The sequence below is a fragment of the Tyto alba genome, unplaced genomic scaffold (genome assembly GCF_018691265.1).
Source record: "Tyto alba isolate M040663 unplaced genomic scaffold, T.alba_DEE_v4.0 Super-Scaffold_26, whole genome shotgun sequence".
Taxonomy (NCBI): domain Eukaryota; kingdom Metazoa; phylum Chordata; class Aves; order Strigiformes; family Tytonidae; genus Tyto; species Tyto alba.
Window position 1 is genome coordinate 2,238,482 of NW_024881300.1, and position 17,941 is coordinate 2,256,422.

At 56.1% G+C, this 17,941-nt stretch overlaps 2 protein-coding genes and 1 non-coding gene across 4 annotated transcripts in view; 2 read left to right on the plus strand and 1 right to left on the minus strand.

Annotated features, from left to right (window-relative positions):
• HYDIN (HYDIN axonemal central pair apparatus protein) overlaps positions 1 to 12,278 on the plus strand; it is a 156,331-nt gene extending 144,053 nt beyond the window's left edge. The window contains 17 exon segments of the mRNA XM_042797769.1: positions 116 to 328; positions 998 to 1,136; positions 1,479 to 1,644; positions 2,034 to 2,181; positions 3,137 to 3,344; positions 3,594 to 3,815; positions 4,396 to 4,565; positions 4,759 to 4,957; positions 5,103 to 5,261; positions 5,773 to 6,053; positions 6,401 to 6,620; positions 7,454 to 7,666; positions 9,072 to 9,235; positions 9,533 to 9,683; positions 10,027 to 10,257; positions 10,854 to 11,078; positions 11,571 to 12,278. Coding sequence (XP_042653703.1) covers positions 116 to 328; positions 998 to 1,136; positions 1,479 to 1,644; positions 2,034 to 2,181; positions 3,137 to 3,344; positions 3,594 to 3,815; positions 4,396 to 4,565; positions 4,759 to 4,957; positions 5,103 to 5,261; positions 5,773 to 6,053; positions 6,401 to 6,620; positions 7,454 to 7,666; positions 9,072 to 9,235; positions 9,533 to 9,683; positions 10,027 to 10,257; positions 10,854 to 11,078; positions 11,571 to 12,047 — 3,586 coding nt within the window. The 3' untranslated portion in view covers positions 12,048 to 12,278.
• A 727-nt stretch (positions 12,279 to 13,005) lies between these two features.
• The window catches only part of VAC14 (VAC14 component of PIKFYVE complex), a 64,195-nt gene continuing 59,259 nt past the window's right edge, over positions 13,006 to 17,941 (plus strand). Inside the window, exons 1-2 of one of the 2 annotated variants that reach the window (XM_042797497.1) lie at positions 13,006 to 13,156; positions 16,812 to 16,962. In XM_042797497.1, coding sequence (XP_042653431.1) covers positions 13,053 to 13,156; positions 16,812 to 16,962 — 255 coding nt within the window. In that variant the 5' untranslated portion in view covers positions 13,006 to 13,052. The remainder of the gene's footprint in view (positions 13,157 to 16,811; positions 16,963 to 17,941) is intronic. The other variant, XR_006165732.1, reaches the window with a different exon arrangement.
• Positions 15,985 to 16,055, minus strand: TRNAG-GCC. The gene has a single exon. It is a non-coding gene; the product is annotated as a tRNA-Gly (tRNA).

Below are 17,941 nucleotides of genomic sequence, written 5' to 3' on the forward strand. Positions count from 1 at the left end.
TGATCAGCGCTTGCACGGGGAGAGGATGCGACACTGTGTGCTGTACAAGGAGATAAACAAGCAGTGGGCTGGCTGGATATGTTAGTCTGGCTAATACCAGTCCCTTTTGTCCTAGTATTCCTAACCTGAGGCCAGATCAGAAGAGCCCAGAGGTGGCTGTGAAGGCGAGAAGCCTGATGCCACATTGCCACTTTGAACTGGAGGACTCTGACTACATCACCACAAAAAGGCGCACCCCAGAGCTGCAGGGACCAAAGGGGGCAACGTTAGGTCTTGACACAAGAGTGATTGAGTTTGCGGCAACTGGAGTGCGTGGCAGGAACAGCAAGTAAGTGTGTGGGCTTGGCTTCTCCTGTTGATGGGCTCCTGGTCACCCTTCTTAACCAGAGGCCTCTCCAGCTGCTCTTGCAAGCCCCAGGGCACATTGTACCTTGTGTGGGATCTGCTGACACTTGGCCACCAGTCTGGTTTGGGGCTGGAACAAGCTGATCATTGAAGACCAACTGGCCAATTTTTTTCTCTCTTTGTCCCTTTCTTCACTACGGTATGGGTCATTCTGGGAGGACCATGTATCCCCAGCTTGTGCAATATGGCCAGTACAACTTTGGTACCTTTGAAAAGCATCCGTGGGACATTCTTGCTCCTTGGAGACATCAGTCCGACGTGGCTGGTGAAGGCTGCAACTGCAACAGAGAGCACCATCTTCCAAAGGAGTCTTACTGAACTTGATTTTACCATTTTCACTTGATCTTCCCATTTTAGCATGCAAGAGTTTGGCTATGTCCTTGCTCATTTCTTTGTTGATAGCTGTTAATCTGTAGCTACCTGGGAAACAAATAGGGCCCTTAGAAAGCAGGTGAAACGTTTGTGCTCCCAGTCTTGCTCCCCTATACCAAATAACTCCTTCCAGCTATTGTCTAGGCCTGGCAGTTTGCTGCAGGACAGTCATCAGTGTCCCAGTGCCACCTTAGTAATCTTTTTTGCTTTGTGTTCCCAGGACCTTCATGGTTATGAACCCAACCAGTTCTGCGTATTCCTTCCAGTGGACTTGCCAAGATCCCGAAGCCCCACCAGAACAGGTGGCTTTCTTCTGCCTCACAGAGAGAGGTCACATCCAGCCAGGGAAGAAAGCAGAGGTGGGTGCAGAAAATGAAGGAGGTAGATCCAGTATACACGTACGCCAGTTTAACAGCGGCTGTGTTCACACTGACGGGGTGTCCCATCTCACTGTGAGCTTGCTAAGACTGTGCGGAAACCTCTGCCAGCAGTGTAAAGGAACTGGCAGGTGAACCTCTGCTCACCCTGTACCCCACATCGGCCATGCTTTTGGGCTGTAAGTGGCACATCAGCCTATCTCTGAGCTCACAGCAACCTAAGGTGGAGGTTCCTGGGGTTTCTTGGTGGTATGGGCTGCACCCCCTTCCTCTTCCCCTGCCAAGGGCAGCAACCTTCCTTCATTTGCCTCTTTTCTCCTGCAGATGAAGTTTGAATTCATCCCCCGGCACCTGGACATCACCGAATCATTCTGGGTCTTTACAATCCCTGAGCAGAGCCTTTCAGTCCCATTCCTCTTGGTGGGCAACGCAGCCGACCCGCTAGTGACTCTGGACAGATCCCACCTGAACTTCCAGTCGCTGTTAGTCGGTGAGCACTGTGGTTCCACCTTACACTCTCAGATGTGGACCGCTCCAGTTGTTCCAGCAGGCTCCAACGAGGAAGCTGGAAATGGAAACGGGCACCTGTGAGCGGGTCAGCCAGCTCCAGGCACCCAGGTGTACGAGGAATGGGAAGGGAGGAAGGCATGTGTCAGGGACGTTGCATGTGGTTGGGGCTGTTTCCAAGAGGGGATTTGGGGGTGATGCAGGGAAAGGGGGGGTGGAGGGTCACAAGTCTGTTTCCATGTTGGCATCCCGAGCGTGCTGCGCTGCAGGCAGTGCTGGGATCAGCTGGCAGGCAGGAGCACAGTGGGCAGCGGTGCTCTGGTGGCCAGAGGAACAAAAGGTTTTTCAGAGGCTGCTTTGTCCTCTCCCCAGGGCACGAGGTACACCAGACTATCCATATAATCAACAGTGAGAAGGAAGCCTTCAGCTTTGCTTTCAGAGAAAGCTCTCTCTTCTCAGAGGGATGCAATGCCTCCGTGAAAATAGAGCCCTTGGAAGGCTCCATCGCTCCTCTTTCAAGGTAACAGGGCTCAGGACTCACACTCCTCCTCCTGCGTGCCAAACATTGCGCTCTCATTTTGCTTTTGAGGCTTTCCCCCCTCCACAGTCACCAGGTGACTCTCAACAGTAGCATCTCTCTGCCTTGTTTCATTCCTTCCCAATGAAACTGCAGGTTTCTCCATAAAGTGGCTGTGCCAGGGTTACCCTGGTCTTCTAGGTCCCCTTCCTGGAGAAACTCAGACATGATCACGAGCTCAAGCAGTGTAACAGGTCACCAACTCATCTGCTGATCCACCATGGATGTCCCTGTGTCCACTCATAGCCCACCAGGGTGTAAGAACACATTAGCTCCAGGTAGCTTTGCTGTGGCTTAAAAGATGCTGAATTTTGGCTTGCCATGGGGTGCAAGATAAGAGAGCGTCCTGTATCAGTTACTGTCGCTCACCTGAGAAGAGGCAATTCCTTAAATCTCTGTTGTTTCATTGGTTTTGATCACATACCCAGAAATTACCGACAAAAATTATGAAGAGGCCGTTTGGTGGCACCCACGTTGTACGGCTGTCACAGGAGCTGGATGATTCCTCTTTGCCAAGAGGATGTTACTTAACCTGGTCGTATAGCTCGGAGAGATTGTGGGTCTCCACGAGTGCTGTGTTTGGGACAGAAGTGGAGTCTCAACCCACTGCTGCCCTGTAGCACATTGGCAGGGCAGTAAGGTCAGTTTAGCTCAGAGTTTGCTGCCTTGTTGTTGTATCTTCTGCCATTTCATTGCACGGGATCATCATACCCTACACAGTGCTCACCAGGGCTTGCTCCATAGTGGAAGGCCCAGGAAGGGCAGAGTGTTGCTCCTGGTTTCTCCCAGGCTTGGAGTCTCACCACAGCCACTGCACAGCTGCTCTCCCATAGAGCAGGTAATGTGGAGCCAAGAAAGAAAGAGTGGATGGAGCAAAAAGGGTCTTTTTTTCCCCCAGGTTTCCCATTACAGTCTTCTTCACACCAAGACTAGAAGGAGAGGCGGTCTTCAACCTCAAGTGTGATGTCAAGAGGAAGACCCAGCCCCTCTCCTTGAATGTCAAGGCCACTGGCTATGGCATGAACATGTCTGTCAGGTGTGAGGACAGAGGCAGCTGTGTCACTGAGCTCAGTGCACAGGAGATCAACGTCATTGATTTCAAGGAGGTGAGCAGCACTGGTTCCCTGAACCATTTGCCCCACAAAGCCCTGCAAGACTGGGCCTTGGCCGGGAGCTTCGCAGAGACCTTTGAACAAGAGGGAGTGTTTTTCTTCATTTCTGGGTCTCTAGAAGGAGGGAGGTTGATCTTTCACGCAGGTCACTGGCTGAATGCGAAAGATGCAGGAGCACTTGCTGGGCCAGCTGATACTTTGCATGTGCTCTGACCCCTAGTCCTCACTGCCTTTTCCCTGCAGGTACAGCTAAACGAGAACATCAAGCGCATCTTCAGCATCTACAATAACAGCAAGTTCAGCTTCACCTTCTCGTGGGAACTGAGTGGCCCCCCAGCCCGTAAGCAGGTCCTCACTATCACCCCTCGGACAGGCGTCGTGCAGGCGGAGGGGAAAGCAGAGACACAGCTGGCTTTTCACCCCCAGAAGATGTGTTCTTTAAAGGACGTAGAGCTGACACTGCAGGTGAGGCACCAGGGTTTAGTACGGGCCTTTCGCCTTCCCTGCGGAGCAGCTTGGCAGCAGGAGCCCCGAGCTAGGGCTGAGCTCCATCACTAAAGAGCCTGACCAAGGCAAAGAGGCTCCAGCTGCCAAAATAAAGAGCCTGACAGCTTCTGAACGGAGTAGTTTAATAAGTGCTTACCCAGGACCACTTTGGGAAGCACTTTTGTGGCAGGACGTATCCCCCAGGCCCTCCCTGCCCCTAATTTGGGGGGGTCCTAGATGTGCGTGGAGATGGAGCTGTTTCTCCTTGCCAGGCCACCGCTGCGTTGGGTCCCACAGCTCAGAAAGGTCCTGCCAGCACGCGACCACACAGCTCGTCATGTGGCTGCACAAAGCAGGGCCATGACTCTCCAAAAAACCCATTCCCTCTCAGACCAAGCCTTCCGCCTTCTGTTTTCATTCTGAGGTCTTCTGGCACTTGCTTTTCCTTATTGTCACTGCAGCCAGCTGCCCCCCACATCCTCTTCCTCAGCCATCTCTGGTGTTTGCAGTTGTAGTTCCCATCTCTTCAGCTGGCTCACGCTGTCTTTCTCCTCACCAGATCAGCAAGGGTCCCAGATTTACCTGCGTGTTCCTGGCCACGGTGGTAGTGCCCGCTGTCCACTTCTCCACTACCAGACTCAACTTTGGAACCTGCTTCACCTACCACGCTGGGATGACACCATCCTGTCAGACCCTTGTCATCACCAACAAGGCAGATAAGGATGTGAGGTAGGCCTTCTCCACACACTCATTTGGCCCTTGCTTATCACGTGGCTGCTCCGTGTCCTCAAGACCACTGTGGGTGGCATCCTGAGGGGGCAGGGAGAGGAGGCAGAAGGAGCCCTCAGGAGCCCTGATGTCGTCCTCTGAGCACACACGGTCCCGTGACACCTCTGCTCCTCTTTGCTCTGCTCTCTGCCAGTTTGAGCTGCTTGTTCACCAGCACCGCGCACCTGGAGGTGGACTACCCAGGGTACATCGTACGCCCAGGAGAGGCAGTGAAGGTGCCCATCACTTTCTATCCCAGAGAGGTTGTGTCTTACCGTGAGCTCATCCCTTTTGAAATCAACGGTCTTTACCAGCAGATTGTTGAGGTCCAAGGAAGGGGCACGGAAATGAAGGTGAGATGAAATCCAAATCCTAAAACCCCAAGTTGTCAGACAGCAAGCACGGCTTTCTCTCTCACTGTCCTCACCTCTTCCCCAAGCCTACCACGTTTTAGTTTTCTCCTTTCCTTTCTCTTTATGTTAATCCCTCCTGTCTTAGATTGATGTTGTGGAACCACAAGGAAAGGTGGTGAAGCTGGGAGCCCTCTCCATTGGACAGACGGTGAAGAAGATCGTCACCATAGCAAACAACAGTGCTGCCCCTCTCACTTTTAAGCTCAGTCTCCTGTCCACCATGCCAGAGCTGCAAGAACCTGGGGTAAGGCACCCTCCTTCACTGGAGAGCACTTTGGTGTGCCTGCAGGGATGCGTGCAGGTAGCTATGAGCTGCTCTGGGTGGGAGCTAGTAGCTAATTACAGCTGTATTCTGTCCTGGCTGCCTGTATGCTGTCCTGTCCACCCTGCTGGGCTCATCTGAGCCAGGTATTAGAACTCCCCAAAGAGCCAGAAGTGAGAAGAAGGTTTAAATCCTCTCACCTGGTTTAGACACAGATGGCCATGTATATTAGATACAGAAAGGTAATCTTTAAAGACCAAGAGTTACAGCTCTCTTGGAGCTCACCTGAAACTATTTTGGAAGACATAGTCGAGCTCTCCACAGCCAGATGGACATGTCACAGGAAAACACCTTCGGTACCTAGGGATGCATGCCTGGGAATGAGTAGGATTGGGGCAATGTTGTTGAGAACAGAACAGGAACTGGAAGACTCTACAGAGGATCCACAGCTCAGTCACCAGATGAAGTAGTCTCCACTCATTTCTTTGGGCAGGTCCTCTGCTTGAAGCCCACCAGCGAACTCAGCCTGAAGCCCAAAGGAGATACGTGTAAAGTGGAAGTGACTTTCTCCCCCAAGTGCCGCATCCAGCCGTTCACTGAAGAAGTGATGTTGGAGTGCGACGGCCTGGTGCGCTCCCTCTTCATGGTGCGGGGCTCCTGCCAGGGCGTCTGTGTCAGCCTGGACCCGGAACACCTCAGCTTTGGGGCGGTGGTGCAGCGGAGCTACACGTCCCGGCGCCTCACCATGCAGAACACGGGCGACATAGGAGTCAAGTAATGCAAAACCCTGTCCCCCCCGTGAGGGCTGGGAGCTTGGGTGAGGGTTGGATGGAGCTGTAGCTTGCCCAGATAGTTCCCCTCTGCTTTTCCATCCCAGGGGAGAGTTGTGCAGCCAAGGCTGTGCAGTCAGGTCCTGGAAGTCAGCAAGGAATACAACCAAAAGCTTGTTTATGGATGGGTGCAGCTGAGTTCTGCCCAACCTGAAGGCTTAGTGCCAGGTGGCTCAGCACCATGCCTGAGATCCTGTGGAAAAGCCCACGAGAGGATTAGAAACAGCACGCTGCATTCACAACCTCCTGGTTGCTAATCTTCCTTTCTGTCCTTGTTCTTTCCTCGGCGAGGTTTAAGTGGGACGTCAAGAGCTTCAAGCCGGATTTCTCCATCAGCCCCACGAAGGGTTACATCTCCCCAGGAATGGATGTCCCCTTCGTTGTGACCTTCCGCCCCACTGAGCTGAGCCATGCTATCCAGTACGAGGGCCTGCAGTGCTTCATCGAGGGCAGTGAGCCGCTCCAGCTGACACTGGAGGGATGCTGCATGGAGACCCCTGTGACCAAAGAGGTAACCGGAGCAGAGACAGGGTGGGTTCCCATCTTCCCGCACCATTTGCACCGCATCTCTCCCAGGGCTGGGACTGTAGGACACTTACGTGCATAGAGTTACTCCTGCTTGTCATCCTGCCTGGGTCTCCTGAATTGCTGAGAAAACCCCTGGGCAGGATTCCCAAAATCTCTAAGCCCTGTTCATTGCCTTCCTCCCCCGTGAAAGGTGCCGATCCTCCAGCGAGCGCCGCAGCTGTCCCAGCTCTGCACTGCAGCACCCTTGCTGCAGGGACACCCTGCAGGGCTCTCCTGAGACCCCCCCGCACAGGGTCACCCAGCTGTAGCCACAATATTGCACCTGCAACCACACTTCTGCTCCCCGTCGGGGCAGGGGAGGGCATTCAGCAGCGGGAGTGGGCAAGGCACCTGCAGCCAGCTCCTGGGGCGCAGGGATGCAGCGTGGAGGACTCCTGGCCCTCACAGGCCTTGCAGGAGGGTGCAGCGCTTTGAGTGTTGGCTCTTGCTCCCAAAAGAGAGCCCAGAGCTGTTCTTCAGCCTGCCCACGAAGGGGCTGTGAGGCTGCAGGTCTTGTCCTTGCACAGGAGAGTGATCCTTCCAGGTCTTCCAATTTTTATTCTCCCCTCTTTGGGAGGCGACAGCCCCCTTCACCAAAAACTCGTTCCTCTCCCTCCTCTAAGAACCAACAACTTGATTTACACCAAAAACTATGGCTCCAATGGAAATTTTGCATATGTCAAGGAAAAGCTGCTCCCTGTGCAGAGAGCTAGTCAGAGCCTGAGGGGAAAGGGTTCCTCGCTATGACCGAGCAGCCTCTGTGCTCCTCTGTTGCAGACACTGACTTTCACGTGCGTCGTGCGCGAGAAGCACAGCCAGACCATCCTCCTGTCCAACCCGAGCAGCGAGGACTGGACCGTGCAACCTGTCATTGAGGGGGAACACTGGAAAGGGTCTGAATTTTTCCATCTAGAGGCCAATCAGCAAAACAAGCCCTACACGCTCACTTATGAACCCCTAACCATGAGCTCTGAGAACAAGAATCATCAGGTACGTGAGCTGTGCCAGCACACTGACCCTCACAGCATGACCCTCATAGCTCGCCCTGCTTGGGGCAGGAGGCTGTACGAGATGGCCTTCAGAGGTCCCCTAGGAATGGAAATTACCCTGTGATCCTATGTTGGAAGCTGGGTTTCTTGGTGGTTACAGGCCAGTTGTAAAAACAGTTCAGGTGAGAAGTCTGGACTGAGCACTAAATGTATTGGAGCAGCTAACCTAAAAAGCCAAGTTGTCTGACAGTCCAGGAAATGAAGTTTGTTTTGGGCAGCTCCTGGTCCCTGGATGTGCAGCCCAGGGGAGCTCAAAGACCCTCATGATCAGCCCTGTGGGCTACGGAGGCTCCCCACACCCTGGGCATGGCCACTTCTGCCAGTGCTGCCCTGCTGGGGTCCTTTTGCAGCACGCAGGGAACAAGAGGAGAGAAGCTGCCCTGCCATTTCTCAGTGCCCTCCCTGGCCATGAGCAGGAAGGTGAGAAACAACACCGAGATCTCTCCTGACATCACCTTCAGTAATACAGGAGCTTTGGGAAGAGCCCTTCCTGCGGGTCTCAAGCTGGGCAGATGGGGGTGATTGGCTCCTCTGTTTCCATGGGCAGCATTTTCTGAGACAGACCAGAGACAAGCTCTTAAATCAAGGAGGTCAGTTCAGAGTGGCTCTGGGGCACGGGAGCTGCTGGGGTCCTTGTCCCGCTCCAGCTGACCTTATACCATGCCAGAATTTAGGCCTGAGTAGAGGTTAGAGAATTCTGGGCTCCGTCTCCAGGGTGCTCAGCAGGTCTGTGCCCTGCAGGGTTGCATGTGCTCAGTATCTCCTTAACGTTCAGCCCTGCATGAAGAGTCCTGCAGTTTTCAGCTGCTCTGGAGGCAGAGGAGATGCCACAGGGCAGGTGGCTGTGAGCCACTGGCACCCGAGAGGAGTACTGGATATGAACTTTCCATGGCCCACCCTGGCTGGTGGGACCTCATCGTGCTAGCTTACAGGCTGCTGTCTTGGCAATAATGCTGGGGCAGTCAAGCTTAGCAGGGACTGCCACCCCTTTACCACAGCTGTCCCTGCACAAGCACAGGGCTGGCAGCTGATGTGCCCAGGCTAATAAGGCAAGGAAAGGGCTGTTAGGATGGTCAGACCAGCTCTGCTGCAGAGCCAGGGTTTCCTTGCCTTGCCCAGACGTGCTGCCTCTGTGTCCCGTGGCTGTGCCAGCACGAGCTGGTATGTCATTGCCACCTCCACCGGCACAGGACGCAGGGCTTGTGATCACAGCTCTGCTAGTTGAGCCTGCTCAAAGCTGCTCAGGTGCCAGCCTGAGACATGGGACTGTCCAGGTGTGCTCAAGAGCCAGTAACTGGTCTGGAGAGAGAGCAGGAGAGCTCATGTATCCTATTTCTTGTCTCTAGGGCTCCATCTACTTCCCACTGCCAAATGGGACAGGCTTGTACTACCTCCTGCAAGGGACTGCTGAGGCCCCAAAATGTTCAGGGACCATTTTCCGGCAGGTGCCGTGTAGGACTCCCTACACTGAGCTCATCCCTGTCTCCAACTGGCTGAACAGACCACAAAGGTGAGTCCGGCCTGGGAAGTCTCATCCCATCAGCAATCCCTGCCTGGAATTCCCACTGCCTGGAAGCTCCTTCCTGCAAGCTTTGCACTCTCCTTGGCCATTTCTGGCCATAGGTGTCCGAGATCCCACTATTCCCATTCTGCCTATGCAGACCCACCCCGGAGGGCTTTCCTCCAAGGTGGGTGAGAGCTGGCTCCCTCTGGGGCATTGAGGAGGAGAGGGGCTGTGTCGTACCCCGACACGATGGGTATCCTATGGGAGTCTTGTTGACCTTCACTGCATCCTTCTCACCCACAGGTTCTTTGTGGTGTTGAACATAGCCAAACCCGAAAAACTGCAAAGCAGATCTGTGCTGCAGGGGTTGGAATACATTGATGTGCCGGGCTCTTCCAAGAAGGACTACCAGCTCACCTTCCTCTCCTACAAGGAAGGAGTCTTTAACGCAACGGTAAATGTGGACACAGGGATGTGGGGCTCTTCAAGCTTGGCTCACTGAGAAGCTACACGCCTGTTTTCATACCTCCACGTGCCCACTGGTGGGATTGTAGGTGTCCTAGGTGGGTACTGAACGGCAGGCATCCCTCTCTCCACACCCCCCACTCACGTGTCCATAAGCACAGGTGGGTCAGGTCATTGGTGAGCTGGAAGCAATGGCCAGTCAGGAGAGTATCAAGTAAAAACACCGCACGTGCTTTCCCCAGCCTTGCACTCTTCCTCGGTGGCTGCTTACGGCCATTCTTGGAAGTTTTTATGTGCAGAATGAGCAGCGCTTCCCTTTTCCTCTGATTCAGGTGACCTTCCTCAACGAGGTGACCAAGGAGTACTTGTTCTACCTGATGACTTTCAAGGCCACCGCTTCAGGACCCATCAGCACTGTTGAAGTGACCACCGCTGTTCGGCAGAGAGCGTCTTGCACTGTCAAGGTGCACAACCCTCTGCCTGTCCCGGTGACGTTTGCCGTGGGTTGCAAAGTGCCCGACGTCAATGTTCCCCCACATTTCACTGTTTCTGCGCAGTCGGAGGTAGGAGCAAAGCTCATCCTTCACACTCTCCTCTCCCTGCAGCCTTTCTGGGAGTGCTCTTGAAGGGTGATGCCCTACGTGAACCATCTGGGGCTTCTCGCCAAGGGTGACAGCTCCCACCTGCTAATGACCTGGCAGGGAAGCGGAGTGTGAGAATATCCCTGGTGGGAATCGCTCCGCGCTGGTGGAGTCTGCCATGCTACCCCTTGTGATACGTTCCCGTCAAGCCTCACGTGGCAGGTCCTTGTGCCACAGGCTCTTTACTTAGTGTGGGTATTTTCAGCTTGGAGTGGCTGCAGGGCACGCCTCGCCTCACTGGCGGGGGGTTTGCAGCCTGGATCGATGGGTGTCTTGTACCCTGGGGGAGTATAGGGGCGTTTTAGGGTGAGAAACTTCTGGGATAGCTTCTGGAGGGCTCTCAGCTGTTGGGGACGGTCCCCCGAGTGTACTGTCCCTCAGATGCAGCAAGGCTATGCCCCAGAGAGAGGGAGCTGGAGCGAGGGGGGGTGCTGAGCTGCCCTCCAGCTTCCCCCATCCCAGGCTCTACCTTTCTCATCTCTGCCTGACCCAGTGGCTTTTCCCTTTACTCCCCCCAGGCCGATCTTGTCTTTGAGTATCAGCCCCTGAAAGTGGGTGAGAGCACCGGGCGCCTGGTGCTCCAGAGCAGCGACTTGGGCTCTTGCTACTACCACCTGCACCTGAAAGCCACCGTGAGCCAGCCGGAGAAGCCCCTCTACTTCTGTACCACGCTGGGCTCTAGTCAAACCATCACCACCAAAATAATTAATTACGCCCGGCAGAAGACTGACTACATCCTCCAGGTGACCCCAGCCTGCCCTGAGCTCTTGCTGGGGGCCAGCTCATCTGGCCAGCATCAGCCCTCTCCGTCAAGGGCTCCTGCCCTTCTAGCTTGACCTGGCGTAGTCGGGGTGGCCATGTGAGCCCAGGCACCTTCCCACCAGTGCTGGGCTTGTCCCCAGCTCGACTGTCTTCACTCGTAGATGTTCTCTGCTGCCCTTGTTGGAGCTGCTCTTGCAGGTCCCGTGGTGTACGGACTTCCACGTTACTGCCAGGGCTGGGGTTTAAGGTTTCCCAGAGTTTGGGTGCAGGGTTGTCCCTGCTGGGCAGGTTTGGACAGTCCCAATGACCGTTCATCATGGGCACTCACCGGGGGTATGGGGTGGGGGGGGGGGGGAGAGGTGCAGTGACAGCCAAGGGAGCCCTGGCCGACGTGATGGTGCGGACCCTCGGTTTCTCCCTGCTCTGCTTTTGTGACCCACCCCCAACCACGGTCTCTTCTCTCCCCTGTGCAGACCAACTGCGCCGACTTCCAGACGGAGAAAACCATCACGGTGGCCCCCGCCGGCTCGGGGGGCTCGGAGGTGAGCGTGGAGGTGACCTTTGAGCCCTGCCAGCTGGGCGAAGCCAAGGCCACCCTGCAGCTCTCCTCCTCGCTCTCAGGGGAATATAGCATCCCCCTCTTCGGCCTCGCGCTCCCGCCTAAGCCCCAGGGCCCCTTCCCCATCAAGGCGGGCGGCACCACCTCCATCCCCTTCAAGAACATCTTCCTGCAGTCCATGGCCTTCCAGTACAGGACGGAGCACCCGGCCTTCATCGTCAGGGCCCCCAAGAGCTTGCGCCCCAAGAAGACCACCTTCCTCACCGTCTCCTTTGAGGGTGGCCTGGCCCCCAGCAGGCCCCCCATCACCAGCAAGATGGTGGTCTCCTGCCCCAAGGCGGGGGATGTGTCCTGGGTCTACTACCTGCAGGGCCTCCCCCCCCACAAGTGACCCGGGAACCCCCGGGGAACCCTCCCCCGTGGTGGGGGTTCACCCGTGAGCTGAGGGGACACTGACCGCTTGGTGCTGGGCTTGGACTAAACCTGTCTGGTTCGTAATAAACCTGATGGGTTTAGGATAAACCTGCCCAGTTTGGACTAACCCCACTCGGTTTGGACTAAACCCGCTCGGTTTGGACTAAAGCCACACAGTTTGGAATAAACCTGCTTGATTTAGGATAAACCCGCTCGGTTTGGACTAAAACCACCCAGTTTGGAATAAGCCCTGCCCAGTTTAGGATAAACCCACCCGGTTTGGACTAAAGCCACCCGCTTTGGACTAAACTCATTCCATTTAGGATAAACCCGCTTGGTTTGGACTAAACCTGCCCGCTTTGGACTAAACTCATTCCATTTAGGATAAACCCGCCTGGTTTGGACTAAACCTGCCCAGTTTAGGATAAACCCACCTGGTTTGGACTAAACCTGCCCGCTTTGGACTAAACTCATTCCATTTAGGATAAACCCACTTGGTTTGGACTAAACCTGCCCAGTTTAGGATAAACCCACCTGGTTTGGACTAAACCCGCCCGCTTTGGACTAAACTCATTCCATTTAGGATAAACCTGCCTGGTTTGGACTAAACCTGCCCAGTTTAGGATAAACCCACCTGGTTTGGACTAAACCTGCCTGGTTTGGACTAAACCCATTCCATTTAGGATAAACCTACCCCGTTTGGACTAAACTCGCCCCATTTGGACTGAATCCACCTGGTTTGGACTAAAGCCACCCGGTTTGGAATAAACCCGCCCGGTTTGGGATAAACCCGCCCCGGTTTGGGATAAACCCGCCCCGGTTTGGGATAAACCCAGCGCGCCCGCTGGAGCCGGCGCTGAGGCGGCAGCAGGAGGCCTCCGCGCCGCGCGGGGGTGCTCTGCGGCTGAGGCGTCACGTGGGCGGCCCGGCCCGCGGTCACGTGGCCGCCGGCGGCGGCGGGGCCGGGGGCGGCGGCGGGGCCATGAACGCCGAGCGGGACCTGGCGCCGCTGGCGCCCAGCGTGGTGCGGGCGCTGAACGACAAACTCTACGAGAAGAGGAAGGTGGCAGCCCTCGAGATCGAGAAGTGAGCGGCGGGAAGGGCGGGAGCTGCCGGGAACCGGGAGGAGGACGGGGGAGGTTCCGGTGCGGGCTGCCCCGCGGCGGAGGGGAGGGGGCTGGGGGTGTTGCGGATGCTCGGGGGGGTCCCGCCGCGCACCGTGGAGCTGGCGGCGGGAGGGAACCGGCCCGTCTCGCCGGTGGGAGCTGAGGGCTTCGGGGGGGTCGCTCCCCCCGGAGCACCCAGAGGGTCCGGGGGAAGGGGTCGCCCCCGGGGGGCTGCAGGGCGGGGACTCGGGTGGCGCGGTGGCCCTGCCAGCGGCTCCCCGTGTCACCGGCCACCCGGGTTTATCTGCCAGCGCCTGGGCACAAGCGGGGACCCGCCGGTTCGGGGTGCGTGTGTCAGGGCGGGGGGCTGCCGGCGGGTCCCCCCGGGGCCGGTGAGCACGAGTGGCGTGACTAGAACCTCGTCGGCAGCGCGGTGCTCGCTCTCCGGCCCCATCTCCCGTCAGCGAGGGTTCATCACCTCGCGGTGCCGTCCCACTTCTCCCCCGAGGTCTCCCCAAGCTCCCCCCCCGCGCTCGGTCCCGGTTGCAGAGGCGGGAGGCTCCTGCTGTCACCCCCAGCCCTTGGGTGCTGCCTTTTAGTTCTTCCTGCATCGCTGCTGTTTCGCCGAGAGCTCGGGCCTTCCTCTCGGAACGCACTAAGCAAAGGGTTGCAGGCGTCTGCCAGCATGGCCGTGCCCCCTCTAGTGTTGCCCATCCGTGTTCCCCGTGTGTCTCCTCGCTCTCGCTGCGCTGGTCGGGGTGTTTCGCTCTGCTCTGCTCCACGGCTTGGCCTGGGAAGCACCGTGTCCTCCCCGGGCACTGCCCGAGAGCTCAGCTCGGGGAGGAGACCCGAGGCATCTCCTCAGGGGCCAGCCCAGCGCAGGAGCCGAGCCCAGAGGGTGAGTTTTGGGGTGAGAGAGGTGGCTGTGGTGACCCTGCGAGGGGAGCAGCCAGCTGGTGACGTGGGGGATGGAGCCGCTCTGCTGAGGGTTTGGGGGGGGGGGGGGGGAGAGACACGGGAGGGATGTGGGGTGGGAACTGCGTGCCTCGAACGCGGAAGGTCTGGCGTGGGAGGGAGCATGCAGACGGCTCTTGGGACAGGGTTTTTTGCTCAGGTACAAACCCAACCCAGGCAGCCCCTTCTGTTCTGTGTGTTTCCTTATTTTCTCTCTTCCTTATAGTTTCTTAAGGGTGAGTTGCAGCAGATGTAAAGCATGCTCCTCGTAACTCCAGCCTTTGGGATACCTCAGTAACTGCCCCTTTGCTGCCCCTGTGAGGGGTGTTGCTCCTTGTCTTACCCAAGCAGCTCTGCTCTGACTTATTCTGCCCCAGGATTAGGGTTTTGTGGTTGGCTTATACCAACCAAAGCCTGATTTGGGGTCAGACAGTTCAGCTGATGGAGCTGGAAACCCAATTGGGATAGGAGGAGGAAGGCAAGGGCCACCCCTTTCTGCAGATACACAGGTTTAAATCAGCTGAAACCCATCACAGAATGGCACCAGCAGCATCTCCCAGTGTCTGTGGCATTGAGTGAGGGGGGGGCTCTCCCTCTCTCTCTGGCTGGTAACGTGGGAGCAGCTCCTGCTGCTTGCAGACTCTCTGATGCTGCACATTGCTTCTCCCTGCCTTTTGCCTCGTCGGTTAAATCTCAAGCCCCTTAAACTCTTGAAGGAAGTCGGTAACGTTTTTCCTGTCCAAACAAAGCTCCGTCTGTTAAATCTCGGCTGTAGAAGGGTTACCCCAGTGGTCTGCGCTGCTCGAGCTCAGTGTGTTCCACCTGCTGCTGGGGTGGGACTGGAGATGGAGCCCTTTGCCCTAAAGCAGCAGTTTGTGAGAGCAGGTCGGGCTGGAACTGTTGGAGAACTTGGCTTCTGAGTGGGGAGATGGAGGCAGGGCTGCGTGGTGCCCCCCGGGGAGAAAGGGGGAAGCTGCTTTCACAGAATGGGTTGGTGTAGAAGAGACTCTAAAGACCGTCTGGTTCCAATCCCCCTGCCCTGGGCAGGGCCCCCTTCCCCCAGCCCAGGGTGCTCCCAGCCCCGTCCAACCTGGCCTTGAACCCTTCCAGGGAGGGGGCAGCCACAGCTGCTCTGGGCACCCTGGGCCAGGGCCTCGCCACCCACACAGGGAAGAATTTCTGCCTTAGATCTTATCTAAATCTGCCCTCTGGCAGTGTAAAACCATTACCCTTCATCCTATCCCCACCCCCCCTATAAAGGGTCCCTCCCCACCTTTCCTGCCCCCCCTTTAAGCCCTGGGAGGCCGCTCGAAGGTCTCCCCGGAGCCTTTTCTTCTCCAGGCTGAACCCCCCCAACTCTCTCAGCCTGACCTCCCAGGGATGCTGCTCCAGCCCCCCCAGCATCTTCGTGGCCTCCTCTGGCCCCGCTGGAGCAGCTCCGTGTCCTTCTGCTGTTGGGGGCCCCCGAGCTGGCCCCAGCACTGCAGGGGGGTCTCCCCAGAGCAGAGCAGAGGGGGAGAATCCCCTCCCTCGCCCTCCTGGTCACTTTGCTCAGAGTAGGTGAGAACAGAGCTGCTGTTAATCATTTTGGGTAAAGATGTTTATAAACATCTTCTATAATGATTTTCCTGGATTATAAAGTGGGTGACTGGCAGGTGGCACCCATCTGGAAGAGGGCAGCGTGAGGTTCAATATAGCGCCAAAACCTCCCTGTATGGAGTTAGGCAGTGAAAGCTTTTGCACCTTCATTGTAGATTAAGGTAACAATCCTTATTTAGGCTGAGATTCTGAGAGGCCTGGGTCCACGTTCCGGCTAGAAGTCAAAAGAAAAAAAAAAAAGGGGAAAAACAGGACTGCATTGGCCGGGAATCGAACCCGGGCCTCCCGCGTGGCAGGCGAGAATTCTACCACTGAACCACCAATGCTCCAGCTGCTGACACAGCTGGCGGCACAGCTGGCGGCACAGCTGCCCGGGCCTCCCCGGCTGGCCAGAGGCTCTACCACAGGGCAGCTGGGGCTGAAGGGCCAGTTGAGCGACCAGGGACCTTGAAGGGGTTGCAGGTCTCTTGGTTTCAGTGCAGCTGATGCGTTAAATATCTCTGGGTAAGGAGCAGCAAGTTTCTGGGGAGGAGCCGGTGTCGCATACGGAAACCTTGTCTGCTTTTTGTTAAGGCTTGTGCTGTTTAAGGGTATATTTAAGTATATGAAATATCAGCTGAAGCAGTGCGTGGCTGGCTGGAAGGGTCCAAAATTTTGGCACCAGGCGCTGGTCTGTCAGGCAGCAATTCCCTACCGAGCCGCCAGTGTTCGTGGTGCATCCCAAGCAGTTCTCTGCTGCTGACTTGTGCCGTGTTGGAGGTAAATGACCCTCAGGACCCACCCTGTTGGAGAGGGTGCTTGAAGACCTGGTGAATTCTTCTCTGCAAGCGCACAGCCGTGGTGAGGTGGCCCTTGAGAGTCCATCAACAGCGAGCCGCTGTTGGATGTGAGTGGGGAAGAGAGGAGAGCTAAGGTTTCACTTGTGGGTTCCTTTAGCGTTCCCCATTTCGGTACCGCTTTCTCTGGTGTTTGTCGTGGCTGAAAAAATCCCTGTTTCTGACGGCCGTGGAGCGCTGAACCCCTGAGCTCAGCTATCGGGCAAAACCTGAAGCCCTCTGGGTGATTTCCTCTTCTTTTCCCAGGCTGGTGCGAGAGTTTGTGGCTCAGAACAACACGTCTCAAATCAAACATGTGATCCAGATCCTGTCGCAGGAGTTTGCGCTCTCCCAGCACCCCCACAGCCGGAAAGGGGGACTCATTGGCCTGGCCGCTTGCTCCATCGCCCTGGGCAAGGTAGGTATGGGTGGGTACTTTTTTTTTTTTTTTTTTTTTGGCTTGTATGTGTTGCAGTAGGAGAACAGCAGCTCCTCCTGGGTCAGCGTGATGGGGAGACGCGGGCTAGCGGCCCTGCAGCTCCCCAGCTCCCTGCTTGCATTGCAGAGAACGCCTGGACTGTGTTTGAGTTTCCCCAACACACCCAGCCACATCCTGTGGGAACAGGAGCACTTTCTGGGCTGGGCTGCATCTTGGCAGTCCCTAGGCGTGGTTTAAGTGCATCTGTCCATCCTCTGTCTCCGGCAGCTGATCTAGACTCAGCAGGATGGGTCCTAATTTGTGTTAACGGAGCTGAGAAGAGGTGCAGCCCTTCCACCTCCCACTCCCAGCTCAACCGGCTCCGACAGTGTGGGCAGAGCCTGTGGGAAGCAGGGTTAAGGTATGGGCCAAACGGTGGCAAAATAAGGAAGCGGTGTAAGGTGTCAACCTGAGTTAGCAGCTTTCTGTTGGACTAGAAAGAAGTTTTACTTGCTGAATGTGTGGATCGCTCAGTTCTGCTCTGGAGGTGTTATATTTGCATGGGAGGCTGGCTCTTTTCTGCCCCAATTAAGGTCTTTATAACATTTCTCTCATTAACAAAAACAAGCTCAGTAAGTTGCCTCCAGGGCTACTGCAGAGCATCTGGATCCCCACGAAGGGGAGCACGGACTCTGCAGGCTCATGACTCCGTTGGGCTTTTGAGTCAAACCACGCAGCTGGTTTTTGAAAGCACCTGCAAGGGAAAGGGTCGTTTTGGTCCACAGCGAGGTGTACATCAAAGAAAACAGAGGGCTCAGGAAGAGCAGGCTGTGCCTGTTGGAGGAGTTACAAGGTAGATTTTAATTCATTTATTCCCATTGTAATGAGAGTCACGACTGGTCTGAGCAGATACTTTGAAGCCTGATGGCTTTTACATGAACTGCCTTCACGCTAGTGGCCGGCGGCTTCTGAGCAGTGC